The sequence below is a fragment of the Mustela erminea genome, chromosome 4, assembly GCF_009829155.1.
Source record: "Mustela erminea isolate mMusErm1 chromosome 4, mMusErm1.Pri, whole genome shotgun sequence".
Taxonomy (NCBI): domain Eukaryota; kingdom Metazoa; phylum Chordata; class Mammalia; order Carnivora; family Mustelidae; genus Mustela; species Mustela erminea.
This window is the reverse complement of record NC_045617.1, coordinates 58,318,088-58,338,622: the sequence shown is the minus strand read 5'-3', so window position 1 is coordinate 58,338,622 and position 20,535 is coordinate 58,318,088. Positions and strand designations below refer to the sequence as shown.

The 20,535-nt window shown below is 41.2% G+C and overlaps 1 protein-coding gene across 5 annotated transcripts in view; it reads left to right on the top strand.

Moving 5' to 3' along the window:
- The window catches only part of UTRN (utrophin), a 504,882-nt gene that overhangs the window by 50,272 nt on the left and 434,075 nt on the right, over window positions 1-20,535 (top strand). Inside the window, exon 1 of one of the 5 annotated variants that reach the window (XM_032338008.1) lies at window positions 2,972-4,179. The exons of the other annotated variants lie outside the window; for them this stretch is intronic. Coding sequence (XP_032193899.1) covers window positions 3,969-4,179 — 211 coding nt within the window. The 5' untranslated portion in view covers window positions 2,972-3,968. Of the gene's footprint in view, window positions 1-2,971; window positions 4,180-20,535 lie in introns of those variants that run through there. 5 annotated transcript variants of the gene reach the window in all.

Genomic DNA, 20,535 nt, shown 5'->3' with positions numbered 1-20,535 from the left:
TGACATTTCCACTTAGCTTAATATGAATGTTTTAGATATTTCCCACAATGGAAAGTTCTATTTGACATAGGAAAGTTCAGCGGCTAGTTTCATAGTTAGCTGTAGGCCAAGAAATAACTAAAACAATGGATTACATAGAGCTGCCTTGGGACATGGAAAATTTCTTAGGAGAGGGATGAATCATGTTATTAATATATGTTGTAAGGCTTGAGGTCTTATATTGGAAAATAAAGAAAAAAGTTGTTTTTTAAAGCTTATGGCATTTTTGTATTTTCTTTGTCATATTTTATATAGGTTTTATTTTGTTCATTTTTCTTTTTTTAGGGATCAAGAGAATGAAAATCCTAAAATAGGTTGTTTTAGGAAAGAGATAGTTAACATCATTGTAAATGAATTTGTTCAAATGGAACATGAAGTCTGAAAAAAACTGTAATTCCTCTGAATAAGATTAGATAATCTCTTTGCTTTAGAAAAAAACTGATGACCTCTTTAAGTTAGAGTTTTTGAATTTAAAATTAGGTAATTCTTTGAATTAGATTGGATAATTCCTTTGAATTAGAATAATTACTGTCCTCCCCATATCACATTTCCTTTTTACTTGAAGTATGGATGATACACACTGTTACATTAGTTTCAGGTCTACAACATAGTGCGATTAGATAATTGTGTATGTTATGCCATGCTTACTATTGGTAAGTATAGTCGTCATACAAAGTTATGACACTGTTATTGATTGTATTCCCTATCCTGTACTTTTCATTTCTGTGACTTATTGATTTTATAACTGAAAGTTTGTACTTCTTAATCCCCTTGGCCTAATTTTCCTACCACCCCACCTGCTCCCCTCTGGCAATCACAGGTTTGTTCTCTGTATTTATGAGTCTGTTTCTATTTGTTTGTTTGGTTTCTTAGCTCCACGTATAAATGAAATCATACGGAATTTATCTGTCTCTGTCTGATGTATTTCACTCAGCATAATACCTTCCAGGTCCCTCTGTGTGGTTGTGGATGGCAAGATCTCATTCTTTCTTAGGACTGAGTAGTATAGATATGATATATCTATATATGCCACAGCTTCTTTATCCATTTCTTTATCGAGGGATCCTTAGATTGCTTCCATATTTGGCTATTTTAAATAATACTGTGATAAGCTTAGGGGTGCATATATCTTTCTGACCAAAATCCCATTTTTAAGAGGTAAGGGGAAAATATTGCTAGTATCTAAATCCTGACCTGTTCTTCTTGGCTCCCTTCAAAATTTGTGAGATTCTCAGTTGTGAGCCATACCTGGTTTAGAATATCTTCTTATACATAATTAGGGCTATTCAGAGGCTGCTTTAGTTGATTCTGTTTGCTTATTATTATTATTTTTTAGATTTTGCTTATTTTACTTTAGAGAGAGAGAGAGTGTGTGTGTGTGTGTGAGTGAGCTGGGGGGGGAGGTAGGGGCAGAGGAAGAGGGAGAGAGAAACTCTCCAGCAGACTCTCTGCTGATCAAGGAGCCCCACATGGGGCTCCATCCTGTGACCTGGGGCCAAAACCAAGAGTAGGACACTTAACTGACTGAGCCACCCAGACACCCCTGAGTCTATTTGTACTTAAGAGGAAGACACAGATGGAAAGACAAAAGGAAAGAATGATTTGCCAATTATAGAAATATCATATTTACCTTGAGAATTTCATCTTAAATGTTTTCTTGAGCAGCCCTTTGGTAGAGAAAGAAGGGCCAGCTGCTCTAGCAACTTCTTACTGGAGATGTGATTCAAAGGGCAGCATTTATTTAGCTGGTATGAACCCGTACAGCTGTGCCAGTTAAAAATGTTGACACTTTTTCATTCTGGTTGGAAAATAGCCACCGTTCAAGCCAGACACCATAAGGTCTCGTTTCCACACTGTAGCCAGTATCCATTTTAAGTCGTCCCCATGCTTTACTGGTGGTTCTGTATTTTGAGTTTTGAGTCCTGCCTACAAGAATGGAGATGTTTTTGGACCGCTGATAAAATTACGCTTTGGTAACCACCAGGGAAGTGCATATCAAACCACAGTGAGATGTCCGTTCATACGGACTAGGATGGCTGTAATTAAAAAGGCAGATAATAATAAGTGTTGATGACTACGTGGGTAACCTGGAACCTTCATACACAGCTGGTGGGAATGTAGGGTGGTGTAGCCACTTTGGAAAACTATGGTTTTCCTAACCAACAGAACCTCTGCTGGTTCTTCCAAAATGTTAACCACGGAGTTACTTCAGGACCTACCAGTCATAGAGAGAATTGAAAACACATCAACATAAAAATGTGTTGGTGAATGCTCATAGCAGCATTATTCATATTAGCCAAAGGTTAAATACAACCCAAATGTCCATCATCTAATGAATGAATAAATAAAATGTGGGGTATTGATACAATGGAATATCATCCAACCATCAAGAGACATGATGTAATGATACATGCTACAATGTAGATGAATTTTGAAAACATACTAAATCGAAGAAGCCTGTCACAAAAGTCCACATATGCTATGAATTTATTTATATGAAATGTTCAGGGAAGGAAAGCCTAGAGTGACCTATAAGTAGATTTTCATGGTTGTCTAGGGCTGGCCAGTGGGGGAGAAAACAGAGAGAGACTGCTTTTTGGGGTGGTGAAAGTGTCCTGAAATGCATTGTGGTGATGGATGCATATAACTCTGGGACTATAGTAATAATCCTGGAATTTGGTCCTTTAAATGGGTTAATTACATACCGTGTGGATTATATGTCAATAAAGCTCTTACCAAAAAGAATTGGCACTTGGGTGGCTCAGTCGGTTAAGCGTCTTCCTCTGGCTCAGGTCATGATCCCAGGATCCTGGCATGGAGGCCTGCGTCGGGCTCCCTGCTCTGTGTGGAATTTGCTTCTCCCTCTGCCCCGCCCCCATCCCCAGTGCAGTCTCTCTCTCTCTCTCTCTCTCTCAAATAAAATCTGTGTTAAAAAAGAAAAGAACTGGGCTTTGACCATATGGCATGGTCTGTGGCACTGTGCCTTTGGCGGCTTTCTCCTCAAAACAATCCCAGGAAACAGGTGGGGCCGCTACTCCCATTTTACAGATTTGGAGATTGTATTAGAAAGTATTTTGCCGGAGTCCTACAGCTTCTAATCTAGAAAACACACAGAGATAAGGAGGAGGAGAGTGGGGCAAGTCCTGGCAAGTTCTCTTGATCAGACCTTAGCCAGTAGTGGGGACAGAGATGGCTTTTACCTTAAGCCCCTGTGTACCCTGGCAAAGGTACATATTCCACGGAATAGGAAAATCTTTGCTTCTAAGTGAAAAGTTTCTATTTCAAAGCAGGAGGGAGAGAAAGAAGAGAGAAAGAAGAGGGCGAGGCACTATAGGTCATGATTTTTCTCACTTGTTGTGTGTGGATAACCTGTGCAGAGCAAGAGAACCCAGCACATACACAGAATCAGATAGACTGGAAAATATGAGTCAAAAGTTTTACTTCTTATTTTATAACTCTATGTAGCGAAGCTTATTTTTTCCCCCACAATAGTAGTGTGTAAGGGATTAAGCAGAAATGCTTTTGAATTTCATTTTCCAAGGTATATATGCATATTAAAGGAAAATTACAAATCCAATTTATTCTTTGAAGTATAGTTAATATGTAACCAAACTCTTCAGCCCCATTGGGCACCCAGGGCAAATGCCTCTATTTATATATCCACAGTAGGTAGGGAGGTGGGTGGAGGTGTCCCTTACCAGCCAACACTGTCAAAACAGGAAGCAAAGTTATAATCTCCTTGTAGTAGATTAGAAACATTCAAAGGCCCTGAGTTGTGACAATTAAAAAGAAAGAAAGAAAAAAACACAAGACAACAACAACAACCTTAATAAAAAAAAAAACGACCTAAGGAGTTTTCACTGACTGCTAAGTGTAACTTCCTGTCTGGTGTGCAGAAGAGGCTGGGTTCGGTTTAGTCAGATCCTCTCATGGGAAAAATAAAAGCCACCCCAAAACAGGACATCCCAGTGTGCAGTTCGCAGGCTGCTTTTGTTGTCCACTTCCCCTGCATCGTTTTTCCCTCGTCACTCAAGCACTTGCAGGTGATGAGCGGCCCGGCAGCCTCCCCGTTTCGTTGGAAAAAGTGCAGACTTGACTTTCCAGGGCCAGGAGCTCTCCAGGCCTGCAAGCAGTTACTAGGTAAGTCTGTCAGCCGGCATGATTCCCAGCCCGGGAGGTTTAGAAAAGGGGACGACAGCAAAGACAGGGATCTCCTAGTCACTTACTGAGCAGCGGGATTTGTTAAGTAGCAGAGCTTCGAAGGCAGGGCCTGCCTGGTGAGGGGAACAGACCAGTTTGCACTTCCCGACACCACATTAGTCTAGACTGGTCTGCTTCATCCTTCTCTTCGAATGTGATTGTTTGCCCCTTACTGGCTTCTTTAGAAGAAGCACTCAGGGGTCTATAAATCCGCTGTGACAAATGTGCATCAGTTTACCTCCCTGTATTTTCAAAGTTGGTTATTACGGGGTTTGCCTATTTATTGTGTAAACTTTCCTCTGTGCCGTTGGGTGGTGACAGAGCTCATCCCTGCTGTACCTGCCTGTTTTATTGTACCGGCTAAAAAGATATTTTCCCTTTTAAAATATGTGGTGTAGAGCTGATCGAAGGGCGAAGAGGACATTTGTACTTTGAGAGGGGACCGTAAGTGACGGGGTTTTTGTTTTAGTACTGTGCTGTCCAGGAGAAACAGAGATGTAAAACTTCATGCTGGACGTGGTCATGGACGTTTCTCATTGGGGTTCACCTCCAGGGTGACCTAGCTTTCCTGATCGGGTCAGAGGTCCATATCTTGTATAATGCATATATTCATGTACCAGTCTTATAATCTCTCTGAGAAAAAGGAACAAAACTCAAGTGATGGGTATGTTTGACCTCACATTCATGCTTGAATGTTGTCACTGTGGGAAAACTTTCAGGCTGGTTAGAATTTTTGCAATATGTGTTTCTTCCCTTTGGAATCACTCTTTACCTCTTGTTGTTTTCCTTCCTAACTCCGTGGGAATGAGGTGGTCAGTGCTGGTAGGCATGTTTAAACTAAATAGTTGGAGCAGTCCCTATTTTCTTAGTCAGTTTGGTTTCTTGGCCAAGTGTAAGAGGAGATCAGCGGGCTATTACTCACTTCTTTGGCTGTTACTTTTCTCTCTTACTTAAAGAATAACATGCTCTCAACTGAAAATTAAAATACTGTTCAGGGACCAGAATTAAAACCCCTTGCAAAGGAAAGGTCTGGCATCACGGCCTTTCTGAGATATCTCTGGACTCTGATTTAATCTTCCTCTGGCATTAATAGTCCCCACAGTCGGCTTGTCTTGCTGCAAAGGAAGGGCTCCAAGTAACTATGGTGGTGAAATCAAACGATAGGAGAAAAATACAAACAAATCTTAAAATAGTAAGCACACTTTAAACGGAGTAGACTGTAGCTTAAATATGAATTCTGGTCCATTTAGCTAGCATTCTCTCCTGCCCTCTGACCATTCCAGTTGCTTTAGGAAAAGTGAAACCATTAGAAACAAACATTTTCAAGGCATGTTCTTTTAATAAACAATAGCAAACCCATGTGTACTTGATTTCAAGTTCCACAAAGGCCTAGGCTCTCTTCTCACTGGTTTTTGGTGAACTGAATATTTTTGTATTTGCTGCGTAGATCTCTAGTGTTCTTGTTAGAAATAAAGATACAAAAAATACATTTTTAATGGATGATCTATTTCATTGCACCACATGGCCTTTTTTGATTTTCAGAGCAGCTTTTATAACATTAAAATTTGGGATGAAGTTTTTTTTTTTTTGGGTGAATTCTTTATTTACAAACTTTAAGTGAGGTAGAAAGAATAAAACTGTAAGTGTTTTATGTTAAACTTTTGACTCTAAAGAGTTGATATGCAAAAGATGTTGCAGAATTTAAAGGGAATAATAAAAAAGAAGGTATACAGTAGAGGGAATTTTAGATGCATATTTGCTCAAAATTAGCTATTCAGTGTTATTTTTGAAATTGCTGATCCTTTGGTCTATGGTCTGATCTGGAATGGAAAACCCAGTGTATTTGCCTCCCAGCCATCTGCTGAGATACAACAGGGAAAAATAGGGTAAGTTGAAATCTGAATTTCTATAGCTGTCTATCCATCTATGTATCTATCATCTGTCTGTCTTTGATATTGAGTATTTTTATTTTACAATATTAACCCAAAGCTTTTGTGACATAATTCTTTTCCTTTTCTTAAACTTGATGTCTGTGTACAAATGATCAAATGTTAAAAATAATCTAATTGAGGGAGACCAAAGTTAAAAAACAGTCTTGAAATGTGACATAAAAAATTATTTGGTGCTGTTCTATGGCTGGCAGGCATCTAGTAATGCACAGATGATTTACGTCTAGAAGTTGCCCTGCTCAGGAAGCCACTGCTGGGAGGCCCAGCTTTTCTCACCATCCTTCCTGCTTGTTTGGTGGCTGTCAGGACTCTATGTCAGCCGTTTCCTTTTGAGATGAGTTGGTTAAAATATCCGCAGCCTTGGCTCCACGTTAGAATCACCAGTGTTGAAGCCCCACAGCCAGAGGTTCTGATTTAAGCAGATTGAGGCCTTGACTTTGTAGCTCTTCCAAAACCCCGAGTGATTCTACTGTAGATTCAAGGTGGAGAAGCACAAGGGAATGTTACGTGTTCCCTGTGAGACTGAAAGCTCCAGGAAGAGGGCAGGAAGGAACCTTTGTCACCTTTGTACCCAGCCCCTGTGTGCCCGGCATGCAGGAGAGGCTTAGTATCTGTTTGTGGGAATGAATGAATCAATTCCTCTGAGTAACAGGAAGGCTGGGAGAGGGTCGGATCTCTTCGTTTCCGGTTGGTGCTGATGTAGGAGAGTGTTATATTAGACTGTGGCTCCTCTGAATATCAGCTGTCATCTGGGAGGAAGCTCCTGGAGGAGATCATAGGGGAACCGGCTAACCTTGGGGCACACTGAACAGCCCTCTCAAGAGACAAGCCTGGCAGTTGGCAGTGTCTTCATGAAGCAAGGCAGGTTGAGAATTTTGGAACAAGAACTTCATGAGGGGCTGGGGTGTCTGTATGTGTGAATGTGGAGGTGGGGCTGGTGGGGGACACCACCAGGAGGTTCTCTGGAAGGACGTGTGCAAGGGTTAATTAGGAAGGAAGGAGTGTGTTTATCTATGCCAGATATTAAGGGCTTCCTGACTTGCTGGTTGACTGCATCACAGTGTAAGAAAGTTAGTCTGGGAAAATTTCTCAGGGTTTATAAATTTTCAGCTGATCTTAATGTTTATAGAGAAAATGCATTGTTGGCTTGTAAGACTAGGTGGAATATAATTTGCAGAGGGGAGAGGGAAAATTGTTAAACTGGACAAAGAAGGGTGGACCGAGCGAGTTGTTTGAAATAAAAGAATTTGGGGTGAAATTCAGATATATGACTAATATGGTATGGAACAGCCATTCAAGGTATGGACCAGGGTCTCTGTTCCCCCTATAATTGACTGTGTAAGTCACTGAACCTCTGAGCTAGGTCTCCAAACAGTTCAGATTCCCCAGGGGGCATTTTAAAGCACCTTGCAAACTGTACGAACATTCAAGGTAAATACGAAGAATAAGTTCTGTAAGAATTATAAAAATCTAGTCAGTTGATGGTGAACTTTGCCTGATGCCTAGACTCTAGGCATAGGAAAATAAAGATGATGTTCATTATGGTGCTTAAAATATGTTTAAGCTGATGCTGTGCACCCTGCCATCATTTTTGTTGTATTTTTCCTTGGCATTATTTGAAAGGTATGCTTATGACATGGGTGCTGGATCCGTTTCATGTTACAGTTGGGTTCTTTGACCTTTATTTCGAGGGCACCAGGTGCTTCCTATTCTAACATTTGCCAATTCCAGGTTTAGTTGGAGGGCCATCGAAAAGGCTGGTAGGAGCAAGGGCTGGGAGGAACGCTGATAGAATCTGGGTGCAGTGACTTGCTCGATCCTGCCCCAATATTTTGCCCTTGATTTGAACAGTTCAGTGAACTGGCATCTCAAGTAGTTTTTTCCCACCGAACTAGAACTTTCATTGTTCTGCAGAGGAAGATGAGTCATAGCCTAGTTTTACCATTGTGTCAAAGTAAAATTTTAATCTAGGACTAAAGGAACACAGGTCCAACTTTCTGTCTAAAGCAGAGGATTAAAACTTGGATAGCGAGCTGGGCAAACGAAAATGTGGCTCCCAGTGAGGGTGGCTGTCAAGTTAGAGAGGTATTTTACTAAGAAATTTTTGGTCCCAAATGTAATTCTTTTTTTTTAAGATTTTATTTATTTATTTGACAGAGAAAGATCACAAGTAGGCAGAGAGGCAGGCAGAGTGAGAGGGGGGAGGCAGGCTCGCCGCTGAGCAGAGAGCCCGATGTGGGGTTCGATCCCAGGACCCTGGGATCATGACCCAAGCCGAATGCAGAGGCTTGAACCCACTGAGCCACCCAGGCAACCCCCAAATGTAATTCTTAATAATGTATTTAAGCACCTTAAAAAAGAAAGATAAAAAACCTTAAGTAATCAGCTTCTTTCTAAAAAAAATTCAGTGCAGAATAAACATTATACAGAGTAGAAAATTGTCATTCCCTCTCCCCATCCATAGCCATTGTTAATAGTTTTGTTTGTCCTGCCACACCTTTTCCTGTGAATATACAAATGTGCAGCTTTATATCCAAGTTCCCACAAGCAATGTGGTTTTTATTCTTGAACCAGTGTCGGAAACATCCAGCATTAGTAGCATCCCCTTAAAACAAATTGCTGTAAGTAATGAAATGTGTACATGTATCTTAGTTCATTTAGGTAGTTACTGGGGGCAGGTAAGTGTTACTGTTACGTTGCTGTCCATGAAGTGTAGAGAGATGAAAAGTAGTATATAAAGGTTTGAATTTACAATTGCTTTTTTTTTTTTTAAAGATTTTATTTATTTATTTGACAGACAGAGATCACAAGTAGGAAGAGAGGCAGGCAGAGAGAGAGGAGGAAGCAGAGAGCCCGATGCGGGGCTCAATCCCAGCGTCCTGGGATCACAACTGGAGCCAAAAGCAGAGGCTTTAACCCACTGAGCCACCCAGGTTCTCCTACATTTGCTTGCCTTGAGAGAATGGGAGAGCGCGCATTTGCACACAAGTGGGGTGGGGAGGGTCAGAGGGAGAGGGAGAGAGAGGATCTTAAGCAGGCCCCGTGCTCAGCATGGACTTACCCGGGGCTTGATCTCATGACCCTGAGATCATGACTTGAGCTGAAATGAAGAGTCTGATGCTCAACTGACGGAGCCACCCAGGTGCCCGAACTTGCATTTCAACCTTCCTTCTTTCCCTCCTTCCTTCCTTTCTTCCTGTGAAATTGAAGTTCCCTGCATATGTTTAATGGCTCTTCAGACAAATTCTTCAATGAATTGCTTTTTCATGCATTGCACCCCTCCTCCTTTTTTTCCCTGTTTTTTGGCTCTCCTATGTTTTTTAAACTGCTACCGATTCTGAAGGAAATTCTTACAAAACAGCAGATTTTGAATGACTTAATTGAATTTCTTTTGAGTTTGAAGACAGTTAACTTCCAGCTTAAAAGACAGAATTGATTTCTGGATCTCTGAGGTAGAAGTTTGAGTCTTTGGATTTAGATTCTGTCTTTTTCCTTGTCTCCTTCAGTGTGGTAGCAGTCATCATCATCCCAGACCCTGCTGAGACTCATGATTGTTGAGGTTCCCTCACAATTTAATTACATTTTCCTCTACCAATAACATGACTTTCCTAGGGATGGTATATCCCAGGGGTATCTATAGGATGCTCATTTTCCCATGTTATTTGTGGAGCATGATACACTTTCTGGGAAGGTGCTGTGGAGTTGGACTTACACTTGAATCCCAGTCATCCTGCATCCTGAGTCTGTTTCCTCACTTGCAAAATGTGATAATGGGGCTGTTGTGCATCTTTAACGGTATATCCATGTAAAATTCCTTGCACATTACTAGGCAAATTGCAGGAAAGATTATAGCAAATGGTGGCTGTTTTTGTTAGTCGAGCCTTTCAAGTTAATCCAGGAAAAATGAGTAATAAATAGAGATAAGACATGAGTTTATGCATCATCAAACTGAATATTGACCAGTTTGTCCTCATCCTTCAATCTAGATTTGTTAGTGATTTTTCACATCATAGCATCAAGGCTGTAATTCTATGCTGGACTCACTTAACCGCAGATCCAGTACGTGGCAAGAAATATAAAGCTATGTGCATGACAACAAATGGCCTGCAGTTGCTTGGAGAATATCTTTGTGGCAAGGTGCCCGAAATGTTTTGCTGGTTTCAAAGTTCACTTTCATTTGTTCAGAAAGGTTTTTATTGTTTGCAAGCAAGCAAGGCAAGCAGAGGTAAAGGGCACACAGCCTCCCATATGATTCTGCGCTGTATGACCTATTTGCCTTTTGGTACCTTATATAAAAAAAGCTTTATTTAGACCGCAGAGAGGACTATTTCTCCAAATAGAGGAGAACTGTCATAATGGTCTGGAAACATGATAGATTTCAGTTTAATGCCACTGATCCAGATAGTGTGAGAGGCTGGAATGCACAGGGGTTGTAAGATAAGCATCTTGCACACATTCTTCCAGGTCACTTGCATATCATCAATGGAAATGTCTCATCAGATAGCAGTCTTCTTGGCCCTCTGAGAGACAGCTCCTCCTCTACGCCAATCCTGACCCTTTTCTCCTGGCCCAGTAGCCCCTAGCTAAGAAAGTGCTGCCAGAGTCTCCTGGCTTTGACCTGGTCTGTTTACTTGTTCTACTCCTGAATTCTGTGCCTTTAGCTTCTGCTTCAGTGTTTACACAGTAACTCCCTTTCTGGTGTTCATAGTGCCTGGATTGTGTTTGATAGAGAAATTTATTTCCCCAGCAGATTCACTTTCTCTCTAGATAACTCCAACCCACCCGTGCAATCTGGGATCTGGCATTGCTCTGAGAACTGTTTAGTTAGTTTTTAATAAATATTTAATGGCTAACACTGAATAACTAGCATTACAGCAGGAAAAGGAAAAGCATAGTTTGTGTGTGTGTGATTTATGGGACATTTGGGAATAGAGGAGAAAGACATCATGAAATGAAAATCCTTATAATAATTTGCCTCTGCCATGCAAATGCTTTAAAACAGCTGTTCTATTCTCTCTTTGCTCATGAGTTTAACAGATCATGGTGGATTTTGTAGGGGTAGATTTTAAGCTGGGATGTTATGGCTATTTTGCAAGTAGGTTGAGAAAACAGTTGTCACTGGATCTTTTTTTTTTTTTTTTTTAAAGATTTTATTTATTTATTTGACAAACAGAGATCACAAGTAGGCAGAGAGGCAGAGAGAAGCAAGAAGCAGTCTCCCTGCTGAGCAGAGAGCCCAATGTGGGGCTTGATCGCAGGACCCTGGGATCATGACCTGAGCCAAAAGCAAAGGCTTTAACCCACTGAGCCACCCACGTGCCCCTCACTGGATCCTTCTTATCTATCCACCTTCTTCCTACCTATTTCTTCTGCTGTACAAGGAGAATCTTATGTTCTTATTTGTTTTTGTTTTTTAATTTTATTTTTTCAGTGTTCTGAGATTCGTTATTTATGTACCACATCCAGTGCTGCATGCAATACGTGCCCGAATCTTATGGTTTGTGATGAGAAGTTACTTTGTGGCCAAAAGACTGTGCACTACTACCAAAAAAAAGAAAGTCTTTGAGATTGTATTCTGTGTATGCACTGAATTGGTTACTGGGCCTCATGCTGCAAAATTTCTCAGAGTAATAAAATCTAAATAAAATTAAATGATGTTGAAGGTGTATCTACCTCTTGATTACTAAAATAAAGAATTGGCGTTTACTTCCCATAACTTGAAAGTCTTCAGTAAATAATATGTGCCTGGTGTTTTATGACGAATAATTCTTACCATAGTGGGTTTGTATTAGGCAGAAAGTCAGCATCGATTTTTTTGTAATTTTCTAAAAATTTCTCATCTGCTTATATTCTTAAATCAAATACTGCTTACTTTTCTGTCAGCCTCCTGTGAGCCACACGTCTAAGAATTAGAAGGGGGGGGGGGAAAGGAGGAGCCCAAAATAAAAGATTGAGAGAACGTTTGTAGAGATCTGCTGTTTCCTGGGTCCTGTTGTAGTTGCTGGGGTGTTGCAAGTCTGGTTTGAAGCTTGAAGCCTCCTTATGGGTAGCTCAGGACCTCTGCATGATACCCCCCAGACTGCCCAGAGGTGACAAGTGACATTTGTTCCTTGCAGTGTGCAGGGCAGGGACATCTGTGAAGGGCTGCTAAATATCAACACAGTGACGATAATGAGATGTGCTGATTATAGAGAAGACCCAAAGGGAAAAAAAAAAAACCAGCCTCGAAGACAAGCAGCCTGGGTCAACATGGCCGTAGACTTTGCATCCTCTAATAGGCTGAAGTGAGAAACCATTACCTTGTGAAAAAGCTTTTTCCGTGAAATGGCAAGACAAGGTGAGGGGAGGCCATTTGGTTTTCTGGGCTGCAGCACCCCTTCAGGCTCTAAAATCCTGTCCGCATATTTTGTGAGGCCCCACTGAAGTGAGACAGAGCCCCTTTCTCCAGCCTTGGAGGAGCCCGAGTTAGGTCCTGTGCATCGCTGCTTTCCAGCGGCTGGAGGTGGGGACTTTGTGACTAGTGTTCAGCGACTTTCTGGAGCAGTGTACCTGTTGTTGGTACTGTGCCATCCCTCCTGTAGGCAGGGTGTGACCTCAAGGTTTAGGCTGCTATTAAGTGATCAACAATTCACTTCTTTTCCAGGAATTCTTTCGTGACCAGGAATTCTTTCGTGGGTTGGACGCCCCACTCCTCTGCTCCCACAGCTTCTGTCCTGGGATCAAATTCAGGGATTCCTGGATGTGTTCCTTTTTTTTTTTTTAAAGATTTTTTTATTTGACAGAGAGAGATCACAGTAGACCGAGAGGCAGGCAGAGAGAGAGAGAGGGAAGCAGGCTCCCTGCTGAGCAGGGAGCCCGATGTGGGACTCGATCCCAGGACCCTGAGATCATGACCCGAGCCGAAGGCAGCAGCTTAACCCACTGAGCCACCTAGGTGCCCCGATGTGTTCCTTTTTATGGCAGGTTTTATCGATCAGTGTTTTTGAAAGTGGGGTCTGTCCCTGTAGGGTGTCGCCTGGAAACCTGTGTTCTCACCTCTTCAAGCGGTCTCTGTGCCTGCTTGAGAACCGAGCTTGAGAACCTCCGCTTTAGACTGTGACCTTGAAGACAGGCGCTCTGCTGCTTTGTCTTTGCATCCGCAGACCTGCCTCAGCTCTCAGTACTTTTTTGTTGCTCAGATATTTCTTTTGTTGCTGTTGTTGTTGTTGAATGAATTAGAATTCCATTCAGAGACCTAGGGAAAGCCTGTGGAACCCAGCACAGTCAAAGCGACACAAATGATTCTCAACCTCTTTTCTTTGTTTTATAAATCAACAGAATGCCAGACTGAAGATATAATAGGGATGGACCAGAATTCGCTTCTCTTCTTTTTCTGCCCAAGAAAATAGACTGTATGTGATTATTTTTATTTTTACCTTGTTTGAAATAAACTTTTAGGGTAGTTTTACATTTGTAGAGTGTAAAAGCAGAAGGTACGCCGAGTTCCACTATGTTCCTCACCCAGTTTCTTCTTTCTTCCCTGATTGGCATCTTATGTTACTATGTTGCATTCACTGTGTCTCATTAATCAAAGGCCTCCATAAGAGTTACTGTTAAAAGTTTATAGATTAAGAGATGAAATAGGGTTTATAACACATGTACCAAGTCTTCCAACCAAGGTTAGGGTTTTGCATTTGAATTTTTAAAAAAGATTTTATCTGTTTATTTGAAAGAGAGAGGGAGGGAGAGCGAGCATGAATGAGCAGTGGGGATGGGTAGAGGGGGAGGGAAAAGAAACCCCATGCTGAGCAGGGAGCCTGCTACCGGGCCTTGATCCCAGGACTCTGGCATCATGACTTGGGCCGAAGACAGATGCTTAACCGACAGAGTCACCCAGGCGCCCCATGTTTGAATTCTTACCTGCAATCACAGTTGTAAGTATATTCACAAAAAAGCAAAAGGGCCAGTTCCTGTGATTATGAAACAGATTTTTTAGGTGTCGGTCTTCTGGGATCTAGAAGAGGGAAAAGTTATTGTCAAAGACTGACATTTGGTTAATATATCTGAAGTACTCCATATTAATAAAAATATTGACACCTCAGGTTTTGTTAGATAGGATATTTGTTTTATCTACTCATAGTATATTCAGGCAATGTTACTATTTAAAATATTTAACAACTTAGGAGAACAGCCCAAACCTATCAGATAGATGTCCAATTAATAAGAAGGGGTGATGGCTGGTAAATATGTCCATCAATCCTACTAATGTCTAAATGCCCTAAAAATGTCTCTTGGCATTGCCACATGTCTCACAAGATCTCTCCCAGTGGAAAGCCCCTGACAAAGCATTTAGAGCCGCCTGTTACTGCTCTCGTAGTGCTAAGGAAATATTTGCTGTCATTATGTTAGTTGTTGGTATCTTCCTTCATTTCAGTGATTAATTTCTGCTGTGTTTAAAAACATACAGCTAAGAAAGACACATCGGGATTCTTTTCTCCAGTGAAATCGCCACATGTGTTACGAATAGGGCTCTACTTTGGATGATAAGATTTACTCACAGTTTGTCAGAGCACATACATAAGGACTCTTCCGCGGAGGGGATTTTCCATTTTCCTCACCTGCTGTCTTCTGACATCTCAGTGCCCTGAAACCGGAGACTGGGAGGACAGCCCGCAGGTGTGGAATTAGAGACCAGTTGTTCCTCAGGGCCTCCTCCTACCCCCCTGTAGCCTGCTTTGAGTTGATCATGGCTCAGCCAGGGTAGGACCCTGTTACTTTGGCTTATGCCAAGTTCCCCTCATTTCCTCATGATGATATGTTATTAGTATCCTGATCCCTCTCATTTGTGAAGTTAATCTGTGCTTTAGGGATCTCCGCAGATCATAGCGTTTTGTTTTCAGTGACTTCATTTCATAATATATGCTCTGGGGAGGTGAGACTAGAGACCTGTAAGCCCAACAATTTAATATCTATGAATATTTTATAGTTAACCTTCCTATCCATGCCTCTTCAGCATTCTTGGAAACAGATGCTTAAGTTGTTTACAGAGGCAGTCCTGTTACTTATCTAAGGTATCCATTTTCCTATTGACAGGATATAGACTTATTTTTTTAATCCCTGAGTCCTTAAGAACTGAATATGCAGTGGGACATGAGGATCAACTGAAATCCCCCCATGTTAGAGTTATTGATCATGGGGCTTCCGGCGGAAACTCTTGACAACCTTATTATTTTCTTCTTTGAATCCTGTCAGCAGTTTTGGCAAACATTTATTTGTCAATAGCCATTGATTATTGTAAAAATAATTTAAAAATATCTAAATGTGGGATGCCTGGGTGACTCAGTGGGTTAAGCCTCTGCCTTCAGCTCCGGTCATGATCTCAGGGTCCTGGGATCGAGACCCGCATTGGGCTTTCTGCTTGGCGGGGAGCCTGCTTCCTCCCCACCCCTCTCTGCCTACTTGTGATCTCTCTCTCTTTCTGTCAAATAGATAAATAAAATCTTAAAGAAAAAAATCTAAATGTGAGATAAGGGTGGGTATCAGGTATCACTTATCAGCTATAATCAGTACATTGCTGATGGAGTGGAGGAAGGGTAGAGCCTATTTTTCCCTCAACCCAGTTTGTCCCCGGGCTTTAGAGTCAGACTACCTTGAATTTCAATCCAGGGACTTCCATTTAATAACCTTGGGATCCCTGAGCAAGTTGCTTAATTTTAAGTGTTTTTGGCCTCTACTGAAACATGGGGATCATAAAAGCATTCACTTTATATGGATGTTGTGGAATTAGATTACATAGTAATCCTATGTAGGAGACATTCAATACATGTTGCTAATAATGGCAACAACAATAATGTTACTACTACTAATATTGCTACAATTATTAATACATTAAAATAATTTAAATTATCACTTATAATAGAGTTACTAAAATGAATCAGACTTAGCTGAATTAAAGTTTGATTCTTTTCATTCATTCTCTTTAGGTGATAGTAAGCCATGAAATAACTGAAGGAAAGAGTGGTAGATATAAAATATAGGTATTCATTCAGTCATATTGCATCTTCAGAATTTTAAGCACTAAGACTTGTTGCTGTTCCATGAAAATCCTTCTCATTTCTTGATAGTTAACTGTCTTCTTAGCTTTTTAACTCTTGTGTTGTTAAGATAAGGTATTCCTGGGGTGCCTGGCTGGCTAATGAATAGAACATGCAGCTCTTGATCTCAAGGTAGTAAGTTCGAGCTCCACATCAGGTGTAGTGATTACTTAAAAATAAATCTTCAGGGCGCCTGGGTGGCTCAGTGGGTTAAGCCGCTGCCTTCGGCTCAGGTCATGATCTCAGGGTCCTGGGATCGAGTCCCGCATCGGGCTCTCTGCTCGGCAGGGAGCCCGCTTCCCTCTCTCTCTCTCTCTCTCCTGCCTCTCCATCTACTTGTGATTTCTCTCTGTCAAAATAAATAAATAAAATCTTTAAAAAAAAATAAATCTTCAAATAAAATAAGATATCCCCTATTTCATTAAAAAAAATCATCCTTTAAAGAAAATTCCAAATTTCTTATCTCCAGTGTTGAGTCTTTTTTGTTTTAAAAATCCAAGTCATATCAAAGAATGTTAGAAAAAAGGAAAAAAAATCATTCCTATTTCTACTCTGTTACCACAGTAGTAACTTTAATATCTTATCTTCCCATTTAGTCTCCATATTCATACCTTAAAATAATTATAACATACTCCTAATTTTTTATTCTGGTATTGCAGTTTTATATTATTGATAGGTATTTTTCAGCTTCTATTAGGTTGTTTACTATAATTTATTTAACTCCCTGTTTTTTGGTATTCAGTTTATTTCTAGTTTTTCAACGTTATGGATAATGATGAGTGAAAATGATCTTTATTGATCTGTAACATGGTAGGACTAAAAGCACCCTAAGGGGTGGCCCCTGGGTGGCTCAGTGGGTTAAAGCCTCTGCCTTCGGCTCGGGTCATGATCCCAGAGTCTTGGGATCGAACCCCACATTAGGCTCTCTGCTCAGCCGGGAGCCTGCTTCCTCCTTTTTCTCTCTGCCTGTCTCTCTGCCTACTTGTGATCTCTGTCAAATAAATCAATAAAATCTTTAAAAAAAAAAAACCCTAAGATTGTCATTAGGTGTACTATGGTGAATAGATATAAAACAGGGTTTCTCAGACACAGTCCTCCTGCCATTTTGGGCAGATGAATCTTTGCCGTGGGAGTTGTTCTGAGCCTTGTAGATGTCCCACGGCATCCCTGGCCTCTGTCCACCAATTTTGATAAACAAAAATGTCTCCAAACATTGTCAAGTGTCTCCTAAGGGGCAAAGCCGTTCCCAGTTGAGAACTCCTGATATAAAACACTTAGAAGAGCCTGGCACGGCTCTCGTGAGTGCTGCATAAATATTTGCTATTCCTATCATTGTTGTTGGTATCATTCTTTGTTTTGATTATTTCTGATAAGTTTCTAGAAAAAGAATTTCTGGGACAAGAGTTTCTGACTTCTATTACTAAATGCTTTCTAGAAGGACGTTGTTAAGTTTAATGCCATCAGTTGTGTATAAATATGTCAGTAACTTTGAGATCCAGCCAGTATTCAGCTGTGAATTCCATGTACTATTTTATGCTCGATTTCTGTAAGTACTACTTAGGACGTGCATTTCCTCTGTTTCTTTACTTGTATTGCCCCGTCTGAAGGTTCTGGTAGTGGTTTTGGTTGATTAGTTCTCCCCCAGCCTCCTCTCTCCCTGCCCTCTTTTGAGTTGCTTTACCATCCACCACTTGAGATTGAAAAGTCATGCCCCCAATAGCCAACTCCATGTTAAATTTCTTTGCTTGACCTCTAATAGCGTCCAAGTTGAACATAAATGGTCAAGGTTTTTACAGATTATTGTGTTTTACCCAAACAGTCCTTTGTGATTTCAGATTAAGACACAGTAATTGACAGTGTCCCATAATAATAGAACTTTCAGGGTTTAAATATAGGTGGGGTCCCTCCTTTTTGAAGGATAATTCTGTGGAGGAGAGCTCAACTTTGTGTTCTGTGATGTGTCCCCTAACTAATGTGGTGGCCTCTGGTTTACCCTTTTGGAAATAATCCTTATCCTTGCTGTGGGAGGCAGTGGGTGCCTTGCCCATATCCCTGGCTTTTAGCACTTCAGGGCCTGGGGCCCTCCAACCAGTCACTGGCATTCCTTTGCCAAGGGCATTCTCTGGCTGGAAAACCTCACAGCCAGGATTGGCAGGAAATGCCTGCCCTCTGCCAGCTGCCAACAGCCAGTGAGTGCTCAAATATAAATCCCTTCTCTCTTGCTGTATCTCAGGTGAGCTTGCCTTTGAAATGAGCATTTCACCCTGAGGTTCTCTGAGTTCCCAGTTGGATTATGATTCAGTGGTAATTTGCTTGAAAATGACATTTTTATTAGTTACTTTTCCTTTCCCGGCTCATTTCTTCATTCCCCACCCAGTGTTTTTTGGGATCACCTCCAAAATAAACTGCAGTTGACCTTGAACAACATAGGCTTGACCTTCATGGATCTGCTTATATGCAGATTTTTTCCCAGTACGTACAGTACAATATTGTAAACATATCTTCTCTTCCTTATGATTTTCTTAACATTTGCTTTTCACTAGCCTATTCTATTATAAGAGTACAATATATAATATATATAAAATACAAAGAATGTGTTAATCATAACTTTATGTTATTGGTGAGGCTTCCAATCAACAATAGAGCTATTCTGTTAAGCATTTTTTTTTTTAAGATTTTATTTATTTATTTGACAGACAGAGATCACAAGTAGGTAGAGAGGCAGGCAGAGAGAGAGAGAGAGAAGCAGGCTCCCTGCTGAGCAGAGATCCCGAAGTGGGGCTCGATCCCAGGACCCTGAGACCATGACCTGAGCCAAAGGCAGAGGCTTTAACCCACTGAGCCACCCAGGCCCCCTGTTATGTATTTTTTGGGCGTCAAAATTACATGCGGATTTTCAACTCTGCAGGGGGTTGGCATCTTGAGCACTCAAGTTCCAGTTGTTCAAGGATTGGCGGTTCTTATATATATGAATCCTTTTCTTAGTGTCTGCTTCTGGGGAAAACCCAAGATCTTAGCCAACTTTTCCTTTGATCTTGACCCTTTCGTTTGACCTTGATGAAAGAAGAGCAAAAATCAGGCCAGAAGAATAGAAATCTTTTGAAGACCTGGCTGTATAGAAAGTAGATGAGTTTAGTTTCACTGGTTCAAGAGACAGCCTTGGACAAGTAAATACTGTGTTTATGCTGTTGCCCAGGGAGTTCCGAGAGAGAGAGAGAGAGAGAGAGAGAGAGAGAGAGAGAGAGGTAGTTGCTGGACAACATGATGGGATTAAAGCCACAGCAGGAGGGCTTTCAGTGTCCCCACCTAATGTGACTTTCCTGCCCACTTCCTTCACATCCTGGACTGACTCTGGCTTGCTCAGTGTCAGAAAGCCTGGTTTTTCATCTTGTGGCTTTCTCCACATAGGGACTGACGAATGTTAGGAAGAAAAAAAGAATCTTCAGCTATTGCTTTTCTAATTTTGTCCTTGTTTTTGAGATAGTATTAAGGCTTTGGGAAATTTTTTGGCTTGCGCCTCCGCTGGTTTGTCAAGCAGGGCGTTATTTCACTTGCAGGCTTGGTCCATAGGGCTGTTTGTGTTAAAACTACTTAGGAGTTGAGGGATGACCTGATGGGTCTTTTCTGGATGCTAAAAGGGGCTTTGCAGGACCACTAAGGGTAGCCCCTTTAAAATTAGAGGCAGAGCAGGGCACCTGGGTGGCTCAGTCAGGGGAGCCTTGGACTCTTGATTTCGACTCGGGTCATGATTTTAGGGTCCTGAGATCAAGTTGTGGACCTGGCTCCACACTTAGCAGGGGAGGGGGGTCTGCTGAGGTTTTCCCTCATCTTCCCTCGCCCTCTGCCCCTCCTCCTGCTCACTGGAGTGTGTGCGTGTGTGTGCACTCTCTCTCTAAAATAAATAAATCTTTAGAATGAGAGGCCAGGTTGGTTGATTCCAGGAATTCCTGTCATTATGCTGCCACCTCCTTTCTCAAATTTAATGTAGTAATTAATCTCAAAATTAATAGTAGTAATAATTAGAAACAAAGAAAATAAGTAAAATAAATAAGGTTGTAAATATTTGCTTTGTTAATTAAAAAAATCAGCTCATTGAAGCTGATTTCTAAAAAGTCAAATTTGGCTAGAATGTAAGAGCTGAATTTTATGTGGGTGGAATCAGAATGCTGGTGTCCTGTGTGGGTCTCCCACGCTAAGGCAGAAATTTCTTTCTCAGCCACTTCCTAAAAGAGCCCTCCCAGGGAGGGTAATTGATCAGCCTATTGCATGGGCAC